This window comes from Pogonomyrmex barbatus, unplaced genomic scaffold, assembly GCF_055798465.1.
Source record: "Pogonomyrmex barbatus isolate J1 unplaced genomic scaffold, ASM5579846v1 scaffold23, whole genome shotgun sequence".
NCBI classification, from domain to species: Eukaryota; Metazoa; Arthropoda; class Insecta; order Hymenoptera; family Formicidae; genus Pogonomyrmex; species Pogonomyrmex barbatus.
The window spans coordinates 1,315,025-1,331,989 of NW_028297120.1; the positions used below are offsets into that span (position 1 = coordinate 1,315,025).

At 28.7% G+C, this 16,965-nt stretch overlaps 2 protein-coding genes across 2 annotated transcripts; one reads left to right on the forward strand and one right to left on the reverse strand.

The window, feature by feature from the left end:
* Positions 1–1,070: 1,070 nt before the first annotated feature.
* Positions 1,071–3,722, forward strand: mRpL3 (mitochondrial ribosomal protein L3). The gene is made up of 7 exons (XM_011638922.2): positions 1,071–1,333; positions 2,110–2,200; positions 2,328–2,555; positions 2,658–2,792; positions 2,867–3,027; positions 3,150–3,339; positions 3,444–3,722. Exons 1-7 carry the CDS (start codon positions 1,272–1,274, stop codon positions 3,681–3,683), a joined length of 1,107 nt encoding a protein of 368 aa, XP_011637224.2. The 5' UTR covers positions 1,071–1,271; the 3' UTR covers positions 3,684–3,722.
* Positions 3,723–3,961: 239 nt separating this feature from the next.
* On the reverse strand, positions 3,962–10,533 carry Kap-alpha3 (karyopherin alpha3). The gene is made up of 10 exons (XM_089078407.1): positions 10,314–10,533; positions 10,025–10,241; positions 8,748–8,850; positions 7,992–8,196; positions 7,589–7,749; positions 6,849–7,075; positions 6,172–6,537; positions 5,849–6,083; positions 4,705–4,796; positions 3,962–4,626 (listed from the first exon to the last, which is right to left on the reverse strand). Exons 2-10 carry the CDS (start codon positions 10,091–10,093, stop codon positions 4,540–4,542), a joined length of 1,545 nt encoding a protein of 514 aa, XP_088934533.1. The 5' UTR covers positions 10,094–10,241; positions 10,314–10,533; the 3' UTR covers positions 3,962–4,539.
* Positions 10,534–16,965: the final 6,432 nt, after the last annotated feature.

Consider the following 16,965-nt stretch of genomic DNA (forward strand, 5'->3'; position numbering starts at 1 on the left):
ATAATATAAGAACCATTTCAGGTTAATATATTTTATTCTATGTTTACGTTTCATAATTTTATATAAAAATTTTTGAAAATTAAAATAAAATAAACATAACATGAATAAATATAACTATTTTTCTTATAATTATACACATTACTAAAGTTTGAATAATAAATTAATGAATGCATAATAGGTACGAATAACAGAATCAAATTATGGAAAATGATAAAACAATGTTAAAAAATTAAAAAATGTTGAAAAATTATTAAAATTTATAATATATCTATTTAGTTCTATTTAATTCTATTGCACAGATGCTTCATACTGTGATATTTCTTTCCTGCTACATAGATAAAATATTTTTTTTGTTTTTACATCTATATTTTAGTTTTATTAACTCATACTTGTATGATCTTCGTATTATTTTTCGTTTTGAGTTTTTTTTACTTTTAATAATAATATATTTATATTTTTACTTATATTTTTGTTATATTAATTTAAGTATAGTAAATATAGTAAGACGTAATAGTTTATTAATTTATCACAAAAGGCTGAAAAAGGAATAAAAAGATTTTTTAATACAGTAAATAATTTATAATTATAAATTAAAGTGTATTTTATAATAATATGATATTAATGTAATTCAAATTACATATTAATCTACTAAACTAAGAAAATATTAAATAAAAATTTTTAGATAAAAATTTTACATACTTGGCAAAATAATTATAAATTATTTCTATTCGCTACATCAACAATTTCGTTGTTATGATTTGCATGCTGATTAATTCTTTTCCGTTCAATTGTTCAATAATATCTTCGTCATTCGAGAACGATAATATAACGTTATAATGTGTCATATCTAAAATTACTAATTATATTTTTTAACCACAATTTAACTATTTCTAAACGGCCAAAATCGGCCGTTTAAATTGAACTCAGTTTACTAAGTTTAAACTTGAGCAAATCGTTGGTTGAAACCAATATTTCGTTAAACTTTGATTAGCCGAATGTCACTAGGGATTAACCGAATGTCACTAGGGATTAACCGAATGTCACTAGGGATTAACTCTAAACTATGTTGATAGATATGGGCATCAATCTATTACATATGTCGATGGACTTGTGATTCTTAAGGGTTAGAAAGCACCTGTCTATTTTATCATCTGACAGAAACACCAAAACAAGTCTAAATTGTGCCTTTGAAATTTCCCCTTTTTAGATTAAATTATCTGATAATCTAAAAGTTAATTTGAAAAAATAATTGTGAGATCTATGCAACAACAATGACATCGCTTCTAAAGACGATTAATGGATTTCAAATTTTCCACAAATGTTTGAAACAGAGGTATATTTTATTCATTATCGTTTTGTATGATAAAATGTCTTGTAGAATTTACTTGTAGAATTTACTGTACATGCAAAAATGATCGTTTATACATATATCTGTCTTTCTGAAATTTTTTTAATTTTTGAAAGTGAATCGAACGGTAAATTCCGAGTCTATTTGCATTCAGATCTAAATTTCGGTTCTTTACATTGTAGCATTAAGATTTTCAATTGATTTTTGAGATTATCATGTCAGTAAATTCTTTTATTTAAGTGAAAAAATTTACTTAAAATAATTTTATATAGGAAACATTCTTATATCCATGTATATTTTTATACATTTGTATTACATGTTTTGTATTTATAAGCATATTCTATTTCACGAAATATAATACAAGTCTTATTTATTAAATAGAAATTATAAGTATGTGTTTGACAATTGTAGCATAATGTAAAGCAGAGTCTTACAATATATATTTATATAGATCCAAATAAATTTCTCATCTACCGAATAAGAATTAAAATGGAAATTAGATTATTATATAAAAGCAAAAATATAAATCTACTGATAAGATGTATCTTTTTTTAAGTAATGTATTTTATTTCAAAAGTTTATAAATATTTTTAAAAATTTAATAAACTATGATAAAACAAGTTTGATTTAGCATAGTAAATTAAACAAAAATACAAATTATATAAATATATTTATATACTTATACTTATTTATAAAATATGTTGAAGTAATAATTGTAGATTTATTTATTTAATATAATAAATATTTTTATGAATTTATAGTATTGATATGATAACTATTCCAAAACGGAACAAATATCTACCTAAACCTAGGTATCGTCATCCAGAATGGCTTCCAAAACCGCAACGTGTTGTATGTAACTAGGATATAAATAATTATTTTAGTGCAATCTTCAATCTAAAAATATGTGTATACATAGTATAAAAGTAGCACTTTATAAGTAGTATAAAAATATAATTAAATAATAATGTTTTTATAGTTATATGATGAACAATTAACACGAGATAATAAGGAATTTATTGACGAAGTGGTTAAAGACAAATATCCATCTACCGAAACAAAATTGTCCCCGTTAAAAATAGATCCAATCGAGCCCATTGTAGAGTGGAAGCCAGATATGCAACGTACTGGTTTAATCGCCAAGAAAATAGGAGTTTATCCATTATGGTTGAAAAATGGAAAGAAAGTCACTTCAACATTACTTCAGGTAAATAGAATAGTTCCGATTCTTAATAAGCAGCACTGCTATTATTTTAATATTATATATATATATATATATATATATTTACATCTGTATTTTTTAATTCAGATTGTCGATAATGAAGTAGTAAAATACATACCACCAGAAGAATTTAATCCAGTAAAGACCCGTACACCTCCGATACAAGTCAAAAATAGACGCGGATGTCTCGTAGTAGGAGCAGAAAATATTGATCCGCAATTGGTATGTAATTCAAATTATTACAATCGACAAATTTTTCTATTGCAACTTCTAAGACTGATGACATCTTCTTCTAGATCACTAAAGAATATTACGGTATTTTTAATAATGCTGGAGTTACACCAAAACGTATACTAAGAAGATTTATAATATCTCCACAAGCAGCGTTGCAACCGGGAACTCCTTTATTTGCTACACATTTTAAACCAGGAGAAATAGTTGATATTCGTGGAAAAACGTAAATAATTTTATATTCATTCATATTATATTATATGCATTATTCTATAAAAAAAAGAATTAAATAATTCCATTAATTAATCATTATTCACGAAAAATTAAGAAACATATGAATTCGATTAGGATTGATCGTGGATTCCAAGGTGTTATGAAACGATGGGGCTTTAAAGGAATGCCTGCTAGTCATGGTGTAACGAAAACTCACAGAAGACCTGGAAACATTGGATCAGGTGGCACAAAAGCCCGAGTCATGCCCGGCACTAAAATGCCTGGACATATGGGTAATAAATGGCGAATTATTAGAGGTGTTCGTGTAAGTAAAATTATATTTCTAATAAAAGTATATCCAAAATGCTCAAATTTATAAAACATGGAACTTTCTAAAAATTTACTAATCTTTTAAATATAATTTTGTAGATTTTACGAATAAATACGAAATATAATGTGATTTGGGTTTTGGGTCATAATATACCTGGCGAAGTCAACACTTATTGTTATATGTATGACACATTGCTTCCTTTGAAGAAACATAAAACAGTGCCAAACTTTCCTACATATTTACCAACTATTACCGAAGAATCGCTCTCCGAGGAATTATATGCAGATGATGTACATCCGTTCACAAATCCCACACTCGAATTTAAAGAAAATTCATAATTATATTTGTATAATATTAAATAAAAAAAATGTATAATATATTGCAGATTAGGATTATTTACAAAGTTCACGTGTATACTTTTTTTCAAGTAATAATTTATAAATGTAAGTTATACAGTAAGAATTAGCACAGGCACATTCGACTTCTAATTCTATGACAAGAAATCAAAATAAGATTATCGATTGAGTTGAAATTGTGCCGAATTCCCGTTAAAATTTTATTGTTGTCTGCTCCTTTTCTTACAGAAATATCCACACTTATCAATTACACTAGCAAAGAGTAGTCAATTGATTCATTTATTTAGTAATCAATATTATAAATTTAACATGCCTAAAATATACACGAATTATTTTATAAAAGTAATATCGCTAACCAAAACTCGTCCTGAGTTAGAGTGGAGAGCAGCATGATCAAGCATGATAGATTCTGTTTTTTTTTATCCGATTTCTATAATAATTTACTCATATGCGTTATGTAGCTAGCTGCGTTGAGCTAAAGACTCTGCTAATATGTTTATCGTATATTATAAAAGAAAAAATAACGTACATGATAAGAAAAGGGAAAGAAAAAAATCAAAGTCCACAGATACTCAATTTGATGATTGCCAATTTCCTTCATTCCATAACTAGTTCCCTCTGTTTTTTTCTGGCTTTCCGAATACGGAAAAATCGATAAATCACACTGTATGTTTGTATAAACAAACGTAATAGTTCTTGATTCTGCAGCAGTAAGTTCATATTGCTATGCTTTCATTGGAATAGGAAGGAGATGTAGAAATAGGAGAGAGAAAACAAGATGGCTCCATGTTGGAGTTTGTCGGGGGACGGCACGATCGGATAAAAAGTGGAGACTCTCTCAGAATTTAAAACCCTCACTCGGAATACTCGTCGTTTGATCAAATTCAAAAGCTCCTTCGTGCGATGTCAATGGTGTATCATCCGTCTAAAAATTGAAAAATAAAAAGATTATATATGAAAATAAAATTTATGTTAATTACCATCAGAAATTGTAATGCTTTACCTCGTCTGAAAAGTATTGCTCGATGATATCATATGCTAGTTTGTAAATATCTACATTTTCATGGTTTTGCAATGCCTCAATTTTATCCAGACCTTTAAACAAAAAAATATATATATAAATATATTCAGGCTGTTTCCTTTTAATTTTAATTATAGGTAAATATCTTGAAAAATATATTAGATATGGAAAAACATTTCAGAAATTGTAAGATTTTGAGGAAGGCATATAATTATATATTGATTCATTCACAAATGGAGTCACAGTCGATATTTTTTGTGATCATTTCTTAAAATAAAATTATATATTTTGTGTTATATAGTATGATTCCTTTAATTATTTTAAATATAAAAGTATTAAGGTTTCTGAATAGTCGCCGCGGCCATATTGGAATCGTGATGTCATAGGCGAGAAATGACACAGTAAAATTTATTGCATCTATTTATAAATAAAAAAATATTTGACATAAAACGACACTTGAAATGGCTTTAAGATACTTGTGAAAATGGATGGCTGCTATCCTTTCTCTTCCTAATAGTCAATAAATAACTGTAAAAGATACGTAAAATAAAGCCTATCAAGCAGAAAACATTAGTTGTTGAAAGAAGTGAAAAATATATTTTACGTATAAAATTCAAAGGTAACTTTAACTGTCCATTTTTACGAATTTAATAAGTACGAAACAAGTCACATTCATACGATTAGCACATAATAATGAAATTAGGTACAATAAAAAATTTCGTTGTCAGCATTTTAATATAAAGATAAACAAAGATAAACAAAGATAAACAAAGATAAACAAAGATGAACAAGGATGAATGAGCTAATTTTTATTGCGACGTTATGTCAAATGTGGAGTTTTTAGCTGAATAGAAGCCTTAAGGTACAATTATCAAAAAATCAATAGTTAATGAGATGTTTTATACTTTATTCTGGCATACTTTGATGTAAAATATCAAATATCTCGTAAACTATTTATTTTTTGATATCTTAATATTTTTATATACAGAATGAAACAAATCAATTAATGTAAAAAAATTAGTTGTTTTAAATAGAGTTATGCAATTAGTAATATACAAATATATATTTTTTTTAAATCATTCATATATTCTTTATGGAAAATTATATAAAATAATAAGGCATTTACCTTCACATTCTTCAATCATATTGGCCAAATGTTCAACTTGCGGTCCAGCAAGTTTAAGCATATTATGAATTCCATCCAAAACCACCTGTACAACCTGGGTATCTTTACAAGACAAAAGATCGCAAAATGGACGAATAACTCCCTCTTGTATAAGCCGTGCAACTTGATCTCTATTTCCGCTTATCGTAAGGTTGCTAATAGCCCATGCTGCTTCCTTTTGTGTCTGGAATTCACCCTATAAAAAAGTATAATATTGCATGTGTAATATGAAAAATAACATTATAACAAGTATTTTACATAAAATTTATATCATATATGCTCACCTTTGCTAAATTACGAATAATGAGGGGTAAAAGTCCAGCGTCTATAACTGCTTGAACTTGAGATTGATTACCGGCAGTAATATTTGAAAGAAACCAGACTGCTTCTTTACAAATTTTCTCTTTTGGATGAGTCAATAGATTAGGGAAATGTGAAAGTGCATCACAATTTAAGACAGTTTGTGTTTGCTCATCTGTGCCAGTTACAATATTACCAACTGCTCTGAGAGCAGCAGTTTGGACTTTAACTTCTTTGTGCGAAAGAAGTGGTATTAAACGTGGTACAACACCACTGTCTATAACCATTTGAATTTGTGTGTTACCACCGTCAGTTAAATAACTCAAGGCCCATACAGTGTCAACAAGAATCTATTAAAATAATTTTTAAGATTATTTTAGACAATTTTTATCAACTATCAATAATGAAGTAAATATATTAAAATAAAATAATCCGTTATATTTAAAAGAGATAAAAAGAACAATTCTATAAAGTTCATGACAATTTTTGTAATTTTTTAAAATTAAAAAAATAAAAAGGATTAACTAAATTTATAATAATTATACCAATTAATAATTTATAATTTAAATGAAAACAAAAATTACTCTATTTTCTTAAATTCTTATTTTTAATATTATGACATAATTATTTTATCTTTACTCTATATAAAAATAATACTTACATTAACATCATTATGATGAATAAGCACATTTAGAGCAGGTAAAATATCCTTTATGGTTTGAACTGGTGGCGGTGGGTCTTTATTTCTACATAAGTTTACAATAACCCATGTTACGTTACGTAGAAATGTAATAGGTATATCTGGTTTAATAAATGTTAGCAATGGCTGTACAACACCAAGGTTAATGACATAATCCCTGGGTATTGGACCATCTCCAATAATGTTACCTACAATAACATAATAATACATATGTATTTTTTCTGATTTTACATATATACATCATACATACATATATACATACATCATATATACATCATACATACATACATACATACATACATACATACATACATACATATATACATACATACATATATACATACATACATACATACATACATACATACATACATACATACATACATATATACATACATACATACATACATACATACATACATACATACATACATACATACATACATACATATATCATACATACATACATACATGCCACGCAAATATATACATATATATATATTAAAAAACAAAAAAAAAACAAAAAAATAAAAATCTTATATTTAACATTAATAATATAGTTACCAGTAAAAAGTTTAATTCAAACTAATTTATATATAGAACATTTTGATTCTTCAATAAAAAATATTTTTGATAACAATATATTAAAAGATATATTTTACAATATAAATATTTTTTTATAATCAGATGTGAAAACCTACCTAAGGCCCATACTGCTTGTTCACATACATTTTGTTGACTTGAAAGCAACAAATGCAAGAAGAGTGGTACTGCACCAGCTGCAACCACAGCTTGCGTTTGGGCCGATGTTCCACTTGCAATATTTGTTAAAGCCCAGGCTGCTTCAAATTGCAACGATGGACTAAAAAATTATATGAAAAAAATTATTTTATAAGTTTCACAATTACTTAGATATAAATATAATTCAATACATAATTTATTCATTTTATTTCCAAAATTATAACTATGTAATAGATAAATACCTATGTAATAAATAAATATGTAATAAATGAATATGTAATAAATAAATATGTAATAAATAAATAACTATGTAATAAAATGAACTATAACACTATATATTTTTCCACAAAAAATTGTTCTTACTTGTTATGCTGTTCGAGACAGCGAACTAAAATTGGTAAAATACCACTATCTATCAATGGATCAATGGGTGGATTACGATCTGACGATAATAATTTCCTTGCTGATTGTACAGCTTGTAATTGTATTGTTGGATCTGAACTGCCTGCTTTTGCTACCAGTTCTTCCAAATTGATTTTTGAAAGATGTTTATCAATGTCATCCTCATCTATTTAAAAAAACAACTTTAATATATGAATATTTCAATCCAATTAATATTTACCTGCCATTACATTGTTATATTAGAAGATATTTTTAGTTTTTATAATAATTTGATATTATTCATATTACATTCATATTTTATATTAACATTGTATTATATACATTGTATTATATTATATACAATAACTAGTTTAATTATGCTTTCAAAATATATCTCAAAAAGTGATATATAAAAAGTGATAAAAAATATAATTAAAAAAGCATCCAATTATATATATATATATATATATAATTGGATGCTTTTATATATATATATATATATATATATATAAAATATATAAAATGGTAAAAAGTTAATTATATATTAATTCTCATATTAGTAAAGAAGTTGATTCAAGATTAAATTACATTATCTCATTCTGTATAAAATATAAAAAAATCATATTTCAACCTTAAGTCATATTTATATCATTTCGATTAAAGTCATATTTAAGATAATATGAGAATTGTTGTGTATAAAAATGATAAATTATAAAAAATTTTATTTTCAGATATTACCTGTTGAATCTGTAATAGGTACATTTCTTCTTTTTTGTAAAGTTTCTTCTCGCTTATTTTTACGTAATTCTACTGTTACTTCATTACGTCGTCTTCTCATTTCCTAAAACATTAATTTTAATATAATTATAATGTACATTAATAGTTAATTAAATTATAATTAATAATTAAATTTTATATCTTCTGACATTATTGCAAAATATTGAAACAGCATACAAGAATAAAGTAATATGCTATTACATTTTATATACTATCTTCCTCCTATATAAGCAACTAATTTATTTTATATTATTCCAAAATAGATGGAAATAATTATGAATATTTCAAACAACTCTTTTGTGTGTTAATTTTATTCTCAAATCACTAAATGACTATCATCCATTATAATTTTCTAAAATTATAATTAATTATAAAACTGTTACAAAGTTTTATTCATTGAAAGATATAAAAAGAAAATTTATTATATCAATTAATAAAATTGATATAATAAATAATTCATTAATCGAATACTTTGCATCTAAGCATATAATAAAGAAATTTATATTTAAAAGGTTTTTACATATAATTTAATATATATAGAAAAAAAAATATATATATAGAAAAAATATATATTAGAATATATTAGAATATATTAGAATTATATTAGAATTTTCTATATATATATATATATATATATATATATATATATATATATATAGAAAAAAATATATATTAGACTTAGTCCTAAGAAAAGCAAATGTTGAGAATACAAATGTACAAATACAACTTTATAAAACATTAATAGAGGTGACGCTGCAAAATTATCATGACATAATGATCATGTATAATTATTATATAGTAAGTTCACTTATGAAATAGGACAGATTGATTCAATAAATTATAAAAAAAAGCAACAAGTAGAACAAAAGAAGAGACAGAAGGGAATGGATTAAGGAAAAAAAAAGAAGTAAAAGGGAAGGAAAAGAAGGGAAGTTAAAAAGATAAAATGGCAAAGGAAGAAACATGGATGATACATAGAAAGAAAAAAAGCAGAAAAAGATGGAAAGTAAGATAACAAAATATGGAAGGGAAAGGGCTAGGGGAGAAATCAGAAGAAAAGCGGAGCAATTCACACGTATAAACGCACGCACGCACGCACGCACGCACGCAAGAACTCGAAGGGGAAAATGGCATCGCGCAAGGCGGCGAGCACGAGACCATTTTGACTCTGTGGGATATAAATTTTGATCGCAGGAAACTCGATTACGTTCGTCGTCGGAGGACAACGATTCACTCACCTCCTGATCCTTGCCTTTGTTCTTAAACACCATCATTCGGTTCTTATTTAGCATTGCCTCGGCCGCCATTTTTTCAATAACCAATTCCCGTGCTCGCGTAGATCAATGTGCGCCGGCACGCGGCTCGTCGAACGTTATCACAAAATGAATATCCCTGGATGAACGCCCGACTCGTTTCTTAATTCCTGCGTTCCGCTGCGATATTTATCCCGGCAACCTAAGTCCGATCTATATCGATAACTGCATTCCGTTCCAACGGGTCACTCGATGCGGTGTAGTATGTACGTACATACGTCAGTATGCAGTATCATGTATCACACTCAATCGCGTAACAATTGCCTCCGTTGCGTCGTGCAGTACCGATGTGATTCCTCTCTTCGTGGCTCGCACACCACTTCCCAGGCAATCCCCTTTTTTTTCCCACGATCGGAACCAACTGTAACTGGTGAGCAGGCTGAGCAGGAACAGACCATCAATGTTTCCCAGCGCGTTCCCAAAAGAGCGCGAAAAGACGTTGGCGATCGTCACGAAACGCGATGCGCTCCAAAACGCTACGTTTATCGCTCATTGCTTAGGCTTGTTCTACAGCATCATGCGTCGGTGTCGTGATCGTACGAATGGGCCAATCACAATCAAGTATTCTCCCCACATTTGTCTGCGATTGGTCAATTCTTGTGGCTTGCGACACCGACATATGGGGAGCGTCCCGTTTGATCACGTTGCAATTGGACACAGCCACTTACAGTGACCAATGCCTGGAGATTTTCTATCGGATCAACCAATCAAATAATTTTATTTTAAATTGACCAATCAGCAACGTGGACAATCCGACGCTATCCCGATATATATAACATATGACATATTGTAGAACAAGGAGCACTTAAGGAGATGTTAGACTGACAAGCGAACTGTAACGAGAGCGTTCACATATTGCACATCTAACATACATAGGATGCTTTCCATTTAGTGACATAAGTATTGTTCTATCTTTCTTGGCTTTCAATGATTAACAAGGACAAAATGATACTTGTGTCGACTTGTGTCACTAAATGAAAAGCACCCATAGATGCGTTCATGTATACATACATATATTCATACATACAGGCACGCATCATACATATAAAATTTTCAAGCAAAGTTTTCTCTTATATACAACTCTTAGGCGTATTTTTAAAAGCATAATATTTTTCCTTGTAATTCTGTTTCGGGTGAGTATGTGTTATTTATATGTCAAAGTCTCAACTTTTATGCACAGCAAAATATTATCACAAGTTAATCTCAAAAATCGATAACAAACTGTAATTTTCTAATTTTCTTTTCCTCTTTCATGTGAAATATAGACAACCCGGGTAGGTTAATGTCTATACATTAATTCTGAAAAATTTTTAATTCTGTATAATTAATGAAAAGACCCTGTCTGAAAATATCGCGCTCAGTCGGTATCGCTTTGTCGGTATCAGTCTTAATCGCCTTATTTTACTGAAATTGATTAATCATATTTGACCACAAATTTAACAAACACGATTGGTCAATTCTAATAAAATAATTGGGTGAGGTCCAATCGGATACATTGCCGATTGGTCAATTAAATAAAAAAATTTTTGATAGGTGGCTCATTAGAAAATTCCTAGACATTGGCTGATGTGAGTGGTGTGTCCGATTGAAAATGTGCGCACTGAGACGTTCCCAAATAATTAATCTAATTGACCAATTGAAAATGGCCCTTATACTCTGATTTTATAATAATTTTTATTTACATTAACTATCAAATATTACTTACAATTTCATAAGATAAGAATATTAGACTAAAGCATATTGACAAGTTCTGATTTGCTATTGATACTTCTGTGAATTAATCGTCAATTAACTTAACTGGAGCTGAGAGAAGCCATAAGACATTGACCAATCATAATTAAGTATTCATGTGTATGGTGCATGCGCATGTCGCTACTGTGTTGGTACATTTAGGCTGTGTTCCGATATTCACTGCCAGTACTAAAAATCTATAATATACATGATCTGAACTATATATGACAGTCTCAGTCGATGACAGGTTTTCTAGCCATGAATAACGCAAATTTTAACGATTAATATCTCAATTCGCGGGGCAAAGCGACACTTTTTTTTGTCAGATTCTTTCGTGCAAAAACAAATAAGTTTAATTTTATTGAAATTGGAGACCCTAAACTTAACAATTACTGGAGACACAGAAGGAAGAGAATATCTCAGATAAATCTCCACTTGTTCATTACTGAGTGATATTTATTTGTTTTAAAAAATGCTAGAATTTAATGGCTGCGTTTAGCAGAGAAAGCAGCTTTGCAATTATTATAAAAATCTTTGATATGATTTTTGCCATTAGTTCCTTATGGATCTAAATGTAAACTAATTATATTAAAGGATTTTACACAGTTACAAAGTTGCCTTTTTCGCTAAACGCAACCAAAGAGTCTGTTCTTTTTAGCTGAACTGGTTGCATTAGTTCAGAGTTTATCTTTCTTCTTCCAATGTTAGAAAGAAAGATGAACTGAAAGAAGAAACTGTGAACTAGTACAATCAATTCAGCCAAAAAGAACAAACCTCTAATATATATGAGGTGCATTCGTTTTTGACGCTCACGGCTGTAAGCGCTTATAAGGATGCCATCACATATGACATAACTTGCGTAAGCGTAACTTGCGCCGACCAATCACATCGTTTCACTTGAATATCAGATTCCGCCTAGTTACTTTATGCTGTTTACGCTATTATTGTTACGTTGAATCTATCTATTTTTTGCGGAAGAAACACACACACACACACACACACACACACACACACACACACAATATACATATATACATACTATATACATATATACTATACTATATACATATATATATATATATATATATTATATATATTATATATATATATATATATATTATATATATATAAAATATATATATAATATAAAATATATATATAAAAGAAAAAAATTAAAAAATTCACTTAATTTTAGTTCGTACAGCTGTCACATCAGATCTTTGTTTTTTTAATACAAAAATTTTACAATTCGTATATACAAAATGAATGCGTCCGATTAGATGAATAACAATACTATATTTTTGGATTTATGATTGAAGCTTAGAAAAAAAGTTTAACACTTGAACAGACTGTGTATGATTTTATCGCGTATATGTATAGATTTTTTTTTGTTAGGCTTTGGATTGTAATTTTACAAGCTCAGTATTGTTCTTTAAAGTAATCCGAAGTGCGGAACTATATGATTTTGTATATACAAAACTGCAAAACTTTTATATTCGTCGAAATAAGACATCGTGTTTCTCCCTTGCATAACGTATAAAGTATGAAAGAATGGACCAATCAGAGTCCTTCATCTTCATTCCATCAAAGTAAGAAATGATTATACGCATATTGTTGATGCATAGATCTTTTTTGTTAGGCTTTGGATTGTAATTTTACAAGCTCAGTATTGTTTTCTAAAGTAATTCGAACTGCGAAACTGTATCATTTTGTACATATAAAGCTGCAAAACTTTTATTCTTTCATCGAAATAAGATATCGTGTTTCTTCCTTACATAATTTGTAAGGCATGAAAGAATGGACTTATCAAAGTTCTTCATTCAATTTTCATTCTTTTCGAACGGTGCTGATAATAAAAATGAAAAGTGTCCGTTTCGACAAAATAAAGAGTAAAAGCTTCTATTTACGGTTTCAATAACAAAAAAATCAGAAGCATCCGTTCAGACAGCACTACTAAAATTAATAACAGATGCGTCTATTCGAAAAGATATTGACTGTATTAAAAATCAAAAATGTCCGTTCAGATGATATTGATGATTACAAATGTAAAAGGTCTAAATTAGATACGAAGAGACGGAAAATATATTGGATACGTTCTCACTGGAGTAGGCAATGGAAGGGCCCATTCTGTAATTTTAATTTAAAAACTACATAAATGAGGCACGTACAAAAAAGACATACATATGCGCTCGACGTCTCAACTACTATGGGAGAAGAGAACAAATACTATCTCGCGCTCGCGACGCGTATGAGAAAAAGAAAGAAATATTATCGTATCTTTCATGCAGTATGCGCCGTGATGGTCTAATGTCTCCTATGTCTCTTGATTATCGTTCACTGCTAGTATAGCTAGCATTGCTAGTATAGCGAATGAATTGAAAAGAATAAACAGACATTAACAATGCATAAAGAGAAACGAAAATCGTTATATATAATCGTATATAATTTTATGTATAAAAATTATAATTGTGTAATAAATAAGAAATGTGTATGAAATTATTTTCTCAGTATAAATGTATAATATATGTTCCGAAAATCTCTAAGAAATTCACAGTTTTGAGTAACGATAAATGAAATAATTAAATTATATTATTTCTTCTTTCTCTCTCCTTTTTATTTAATATAAGTAAAAATATGCGTAACTTGTTGAATTTTTAATTAATTATCTGAAATATAGTAAATTTTCCATTTCTAAGATCGGAATATATACAATAAGATTGTAATAAGAAAATAATTTCTATTTATTCCAACTCATTTTATTATTATACTCTTCAGTTATTATAATCTTATTATAAAATTATATAACAGATTATTATAACAAGTAAAGCATATGATTATATATAACACTATTATATTTATTATATTAAAAACACAGCAGAAATCGAGTAGAGCCTGCTAACATAACTGTTGTTGGCAAATTAAACAGAAATCGAGCAAATTCTGTTTCGTAAATATTTAAATTGTTATTACTAAAAATTTTTCTCTATTATTTTTTCTATCTCTTATTTTAGAAGAATAATTTTTAATTATTTTACTAATGATATAATTAATATATTTTTTACAGTACAAATAACTTATAAAAAGCTTCTTAAAGATATAAGTTATGATTCTTTTAATTCTTATATAACGTATCAAACATTGTACATTTTATATAATGTACTATTTCCCAAGTACTACACTTCGTCAACTACCTTGCTGGATAATTACGTCTTACATCAAGCGCATCATAAAAATAAATTATAAATGTATATTTAATACGATTTCGCTTATATAGAAAGTTTGATAAATTTTATATGCGAGAAACGGACGCAACCTAGCGGTAGTTTTTCTAATTATTGTGTTTAGTGACAGACGCAGAGTTTTGTACGATTTCTGTTGTCGGTTTGTCGACAGATTATGCCAGTAGACCCTACTTGATTTCTGTTACAATTTTGCCGCTACGACATGACGGGCACACTCGATTTCTGCTGCGTTTCTGTCGACATAGCTGATAAAGCAGATCGCGCCATATATCTGCCGCAATTTTGTCGTCACGTCGTGACGGCACACTGTACTTTGTTTCTGCTGCGTTTCTGCTGTCAGTATCTGACGTTACAGCTCGTGTTGCATTCTTGCTGTCACAGTATAAAAGAATAAAGATGCCAGATATTTACTACATTTTTGCAACATGTCTTGACGGCATGTCATGCTAAATTTTGAAGTATTTTCTGTTGAATATTGTGGCAACACAAAATGCTCGAATTCTGATGTATTTATTTGACGACAAGCTTTGTTCAATTTTTACAACATTTTTGCAGCACGTTATGATGCAGAGCTTGCTCTGATATGTGCTACATTTTTGTTGGCAGTATCTGTTACAGCAGCCCATGCTGGATTGCTGCTCGATTTTTGCCGGCATAACATGTATCATAACTTCGCAATTTGTGCTTTTGACACGTTTTGCTATCCGGGTATGGATTAGATCGAATCTGCTTTAAATTGTGTAACTAAGAATAATTTGCAAAAGATAATACTTACTTTATCTAAGATAAAGAAAAAGCTAATATATATTCTAATTATCTAACTAAAAATAAAGTTATTTCTTCATCCAGATAATTATATAAATAATTTTAGGTAGATAACAAACAGTGACAACAATATTTTTTAATTTGTATCAAATAAAGAAATCTGTTTAACGATTTATCATATTCATAGAGATCGCATTAATATTTTCTTGCTTAAAAATAGTTATTTCCGGTTCAAATTAGGTTTCCGGTTTTAGAACAGATATTCATTATATCATAAAACATAATTTGAAAATAATTAAACGTAACTGCAATTTTGAAAATTTTTTGCTTCTATCATGGATTTTTAGAAACATTTTAATAATTATATTATAAAATTTTATTATATGATTATTAATAAAATATCTTGTTGGATAATATTCAACTGCTTAGATTTAATGCATTTCACTCAAAGATAAAACTATTTTCAAACGAGAGTTCTCATTAATTTGCTCATTAATTTTGCTTAGTGAATGCCTCAAAGAATTTGTGATGCCATTTTGTAGCTTTGAGTAAGCAATGTCGGCCCAATGTTATGTTTTCTCAATTATCAATGCTTCCAATTAAAACCAAATAAGTGGCCAACCAATATATACCACTCGAGATTCTTCAAAGATGTCGAGTCCTCATATTTCGTAAACGAGACTTAAAAAGATATTTTCCGTTGTTCCTCGATCTGTTCGTCGATTCTATGTAATATTGTTTCGAGATATAAGTTGTTCCAGTTGTTTCTCGTCATTTAAGAATCACCCATCTCGCGTGGAAACACAAACACTTCCAAGTCTTCGTGCCCGCGCAGCTTTATTTTTTTAGACTACCCTCTTATGTAGCTGCCATCTGCGTGCATACCGACTTTATGTCGCTCGTCTGCCGAATGCGAACGGCAATCCGCAACCTTCGACGGGTGTAAAGCACCCTGCGCACCCATCTTCCACCCTCTTTCCGATATGTTTTTAAACAACACCTTCTCATATGTCTCTGTACAAAAATAAAAACTTCATGTCATCGCACACAGTCTTGAAACTTTTTACAGACTTTCTCATGTATTACAATTTTACAAAAAGCATAATTTTGCACAGACATTATCCGGAA

Coding starts and splice junctions, on each gene's coding strand:
- Kap-alpha3 (XM_089078407.1), bottom strand. CDS start 10,093: ATGGCGGCCGAGGCAATGCTAAATAAGAACCGAATGATGGTGTTTAAG. Junction 6,538..6,848: donor TTCATCATAATGATGTTAAT/GTAAGTATTATT, acceptor TTATTTTAATAG/ATTCTTGTTGACACTGTATG. Junction 4,797..5,848: donor TATGATTGAAGAATGTGAAG/GTAAATGCCTTA, acceptor TTTTGTTTAAAG/GTCTGGATAAAATTGAGGCA.
- mRpL3 (XM_011638922.2), top strand. CDS start 1,272: ATGACATCGCTTCTAAAGACGATTAATGGATTTCAAATTTTCCACAAA. Junction 1,334..2,109: donor CACAAATGTTTGAAACAGAG/GTATATTTTATT, acceptor ATGAATTTATAG/TATTGATATGATAACTATTC. Junction 2,201..2,327: donor TTCCAAAACCGCAACGTGTT/GTATGTAACTAG, acceptor ATGTTTTTATAG/TTATATGATGAACAATTAAC.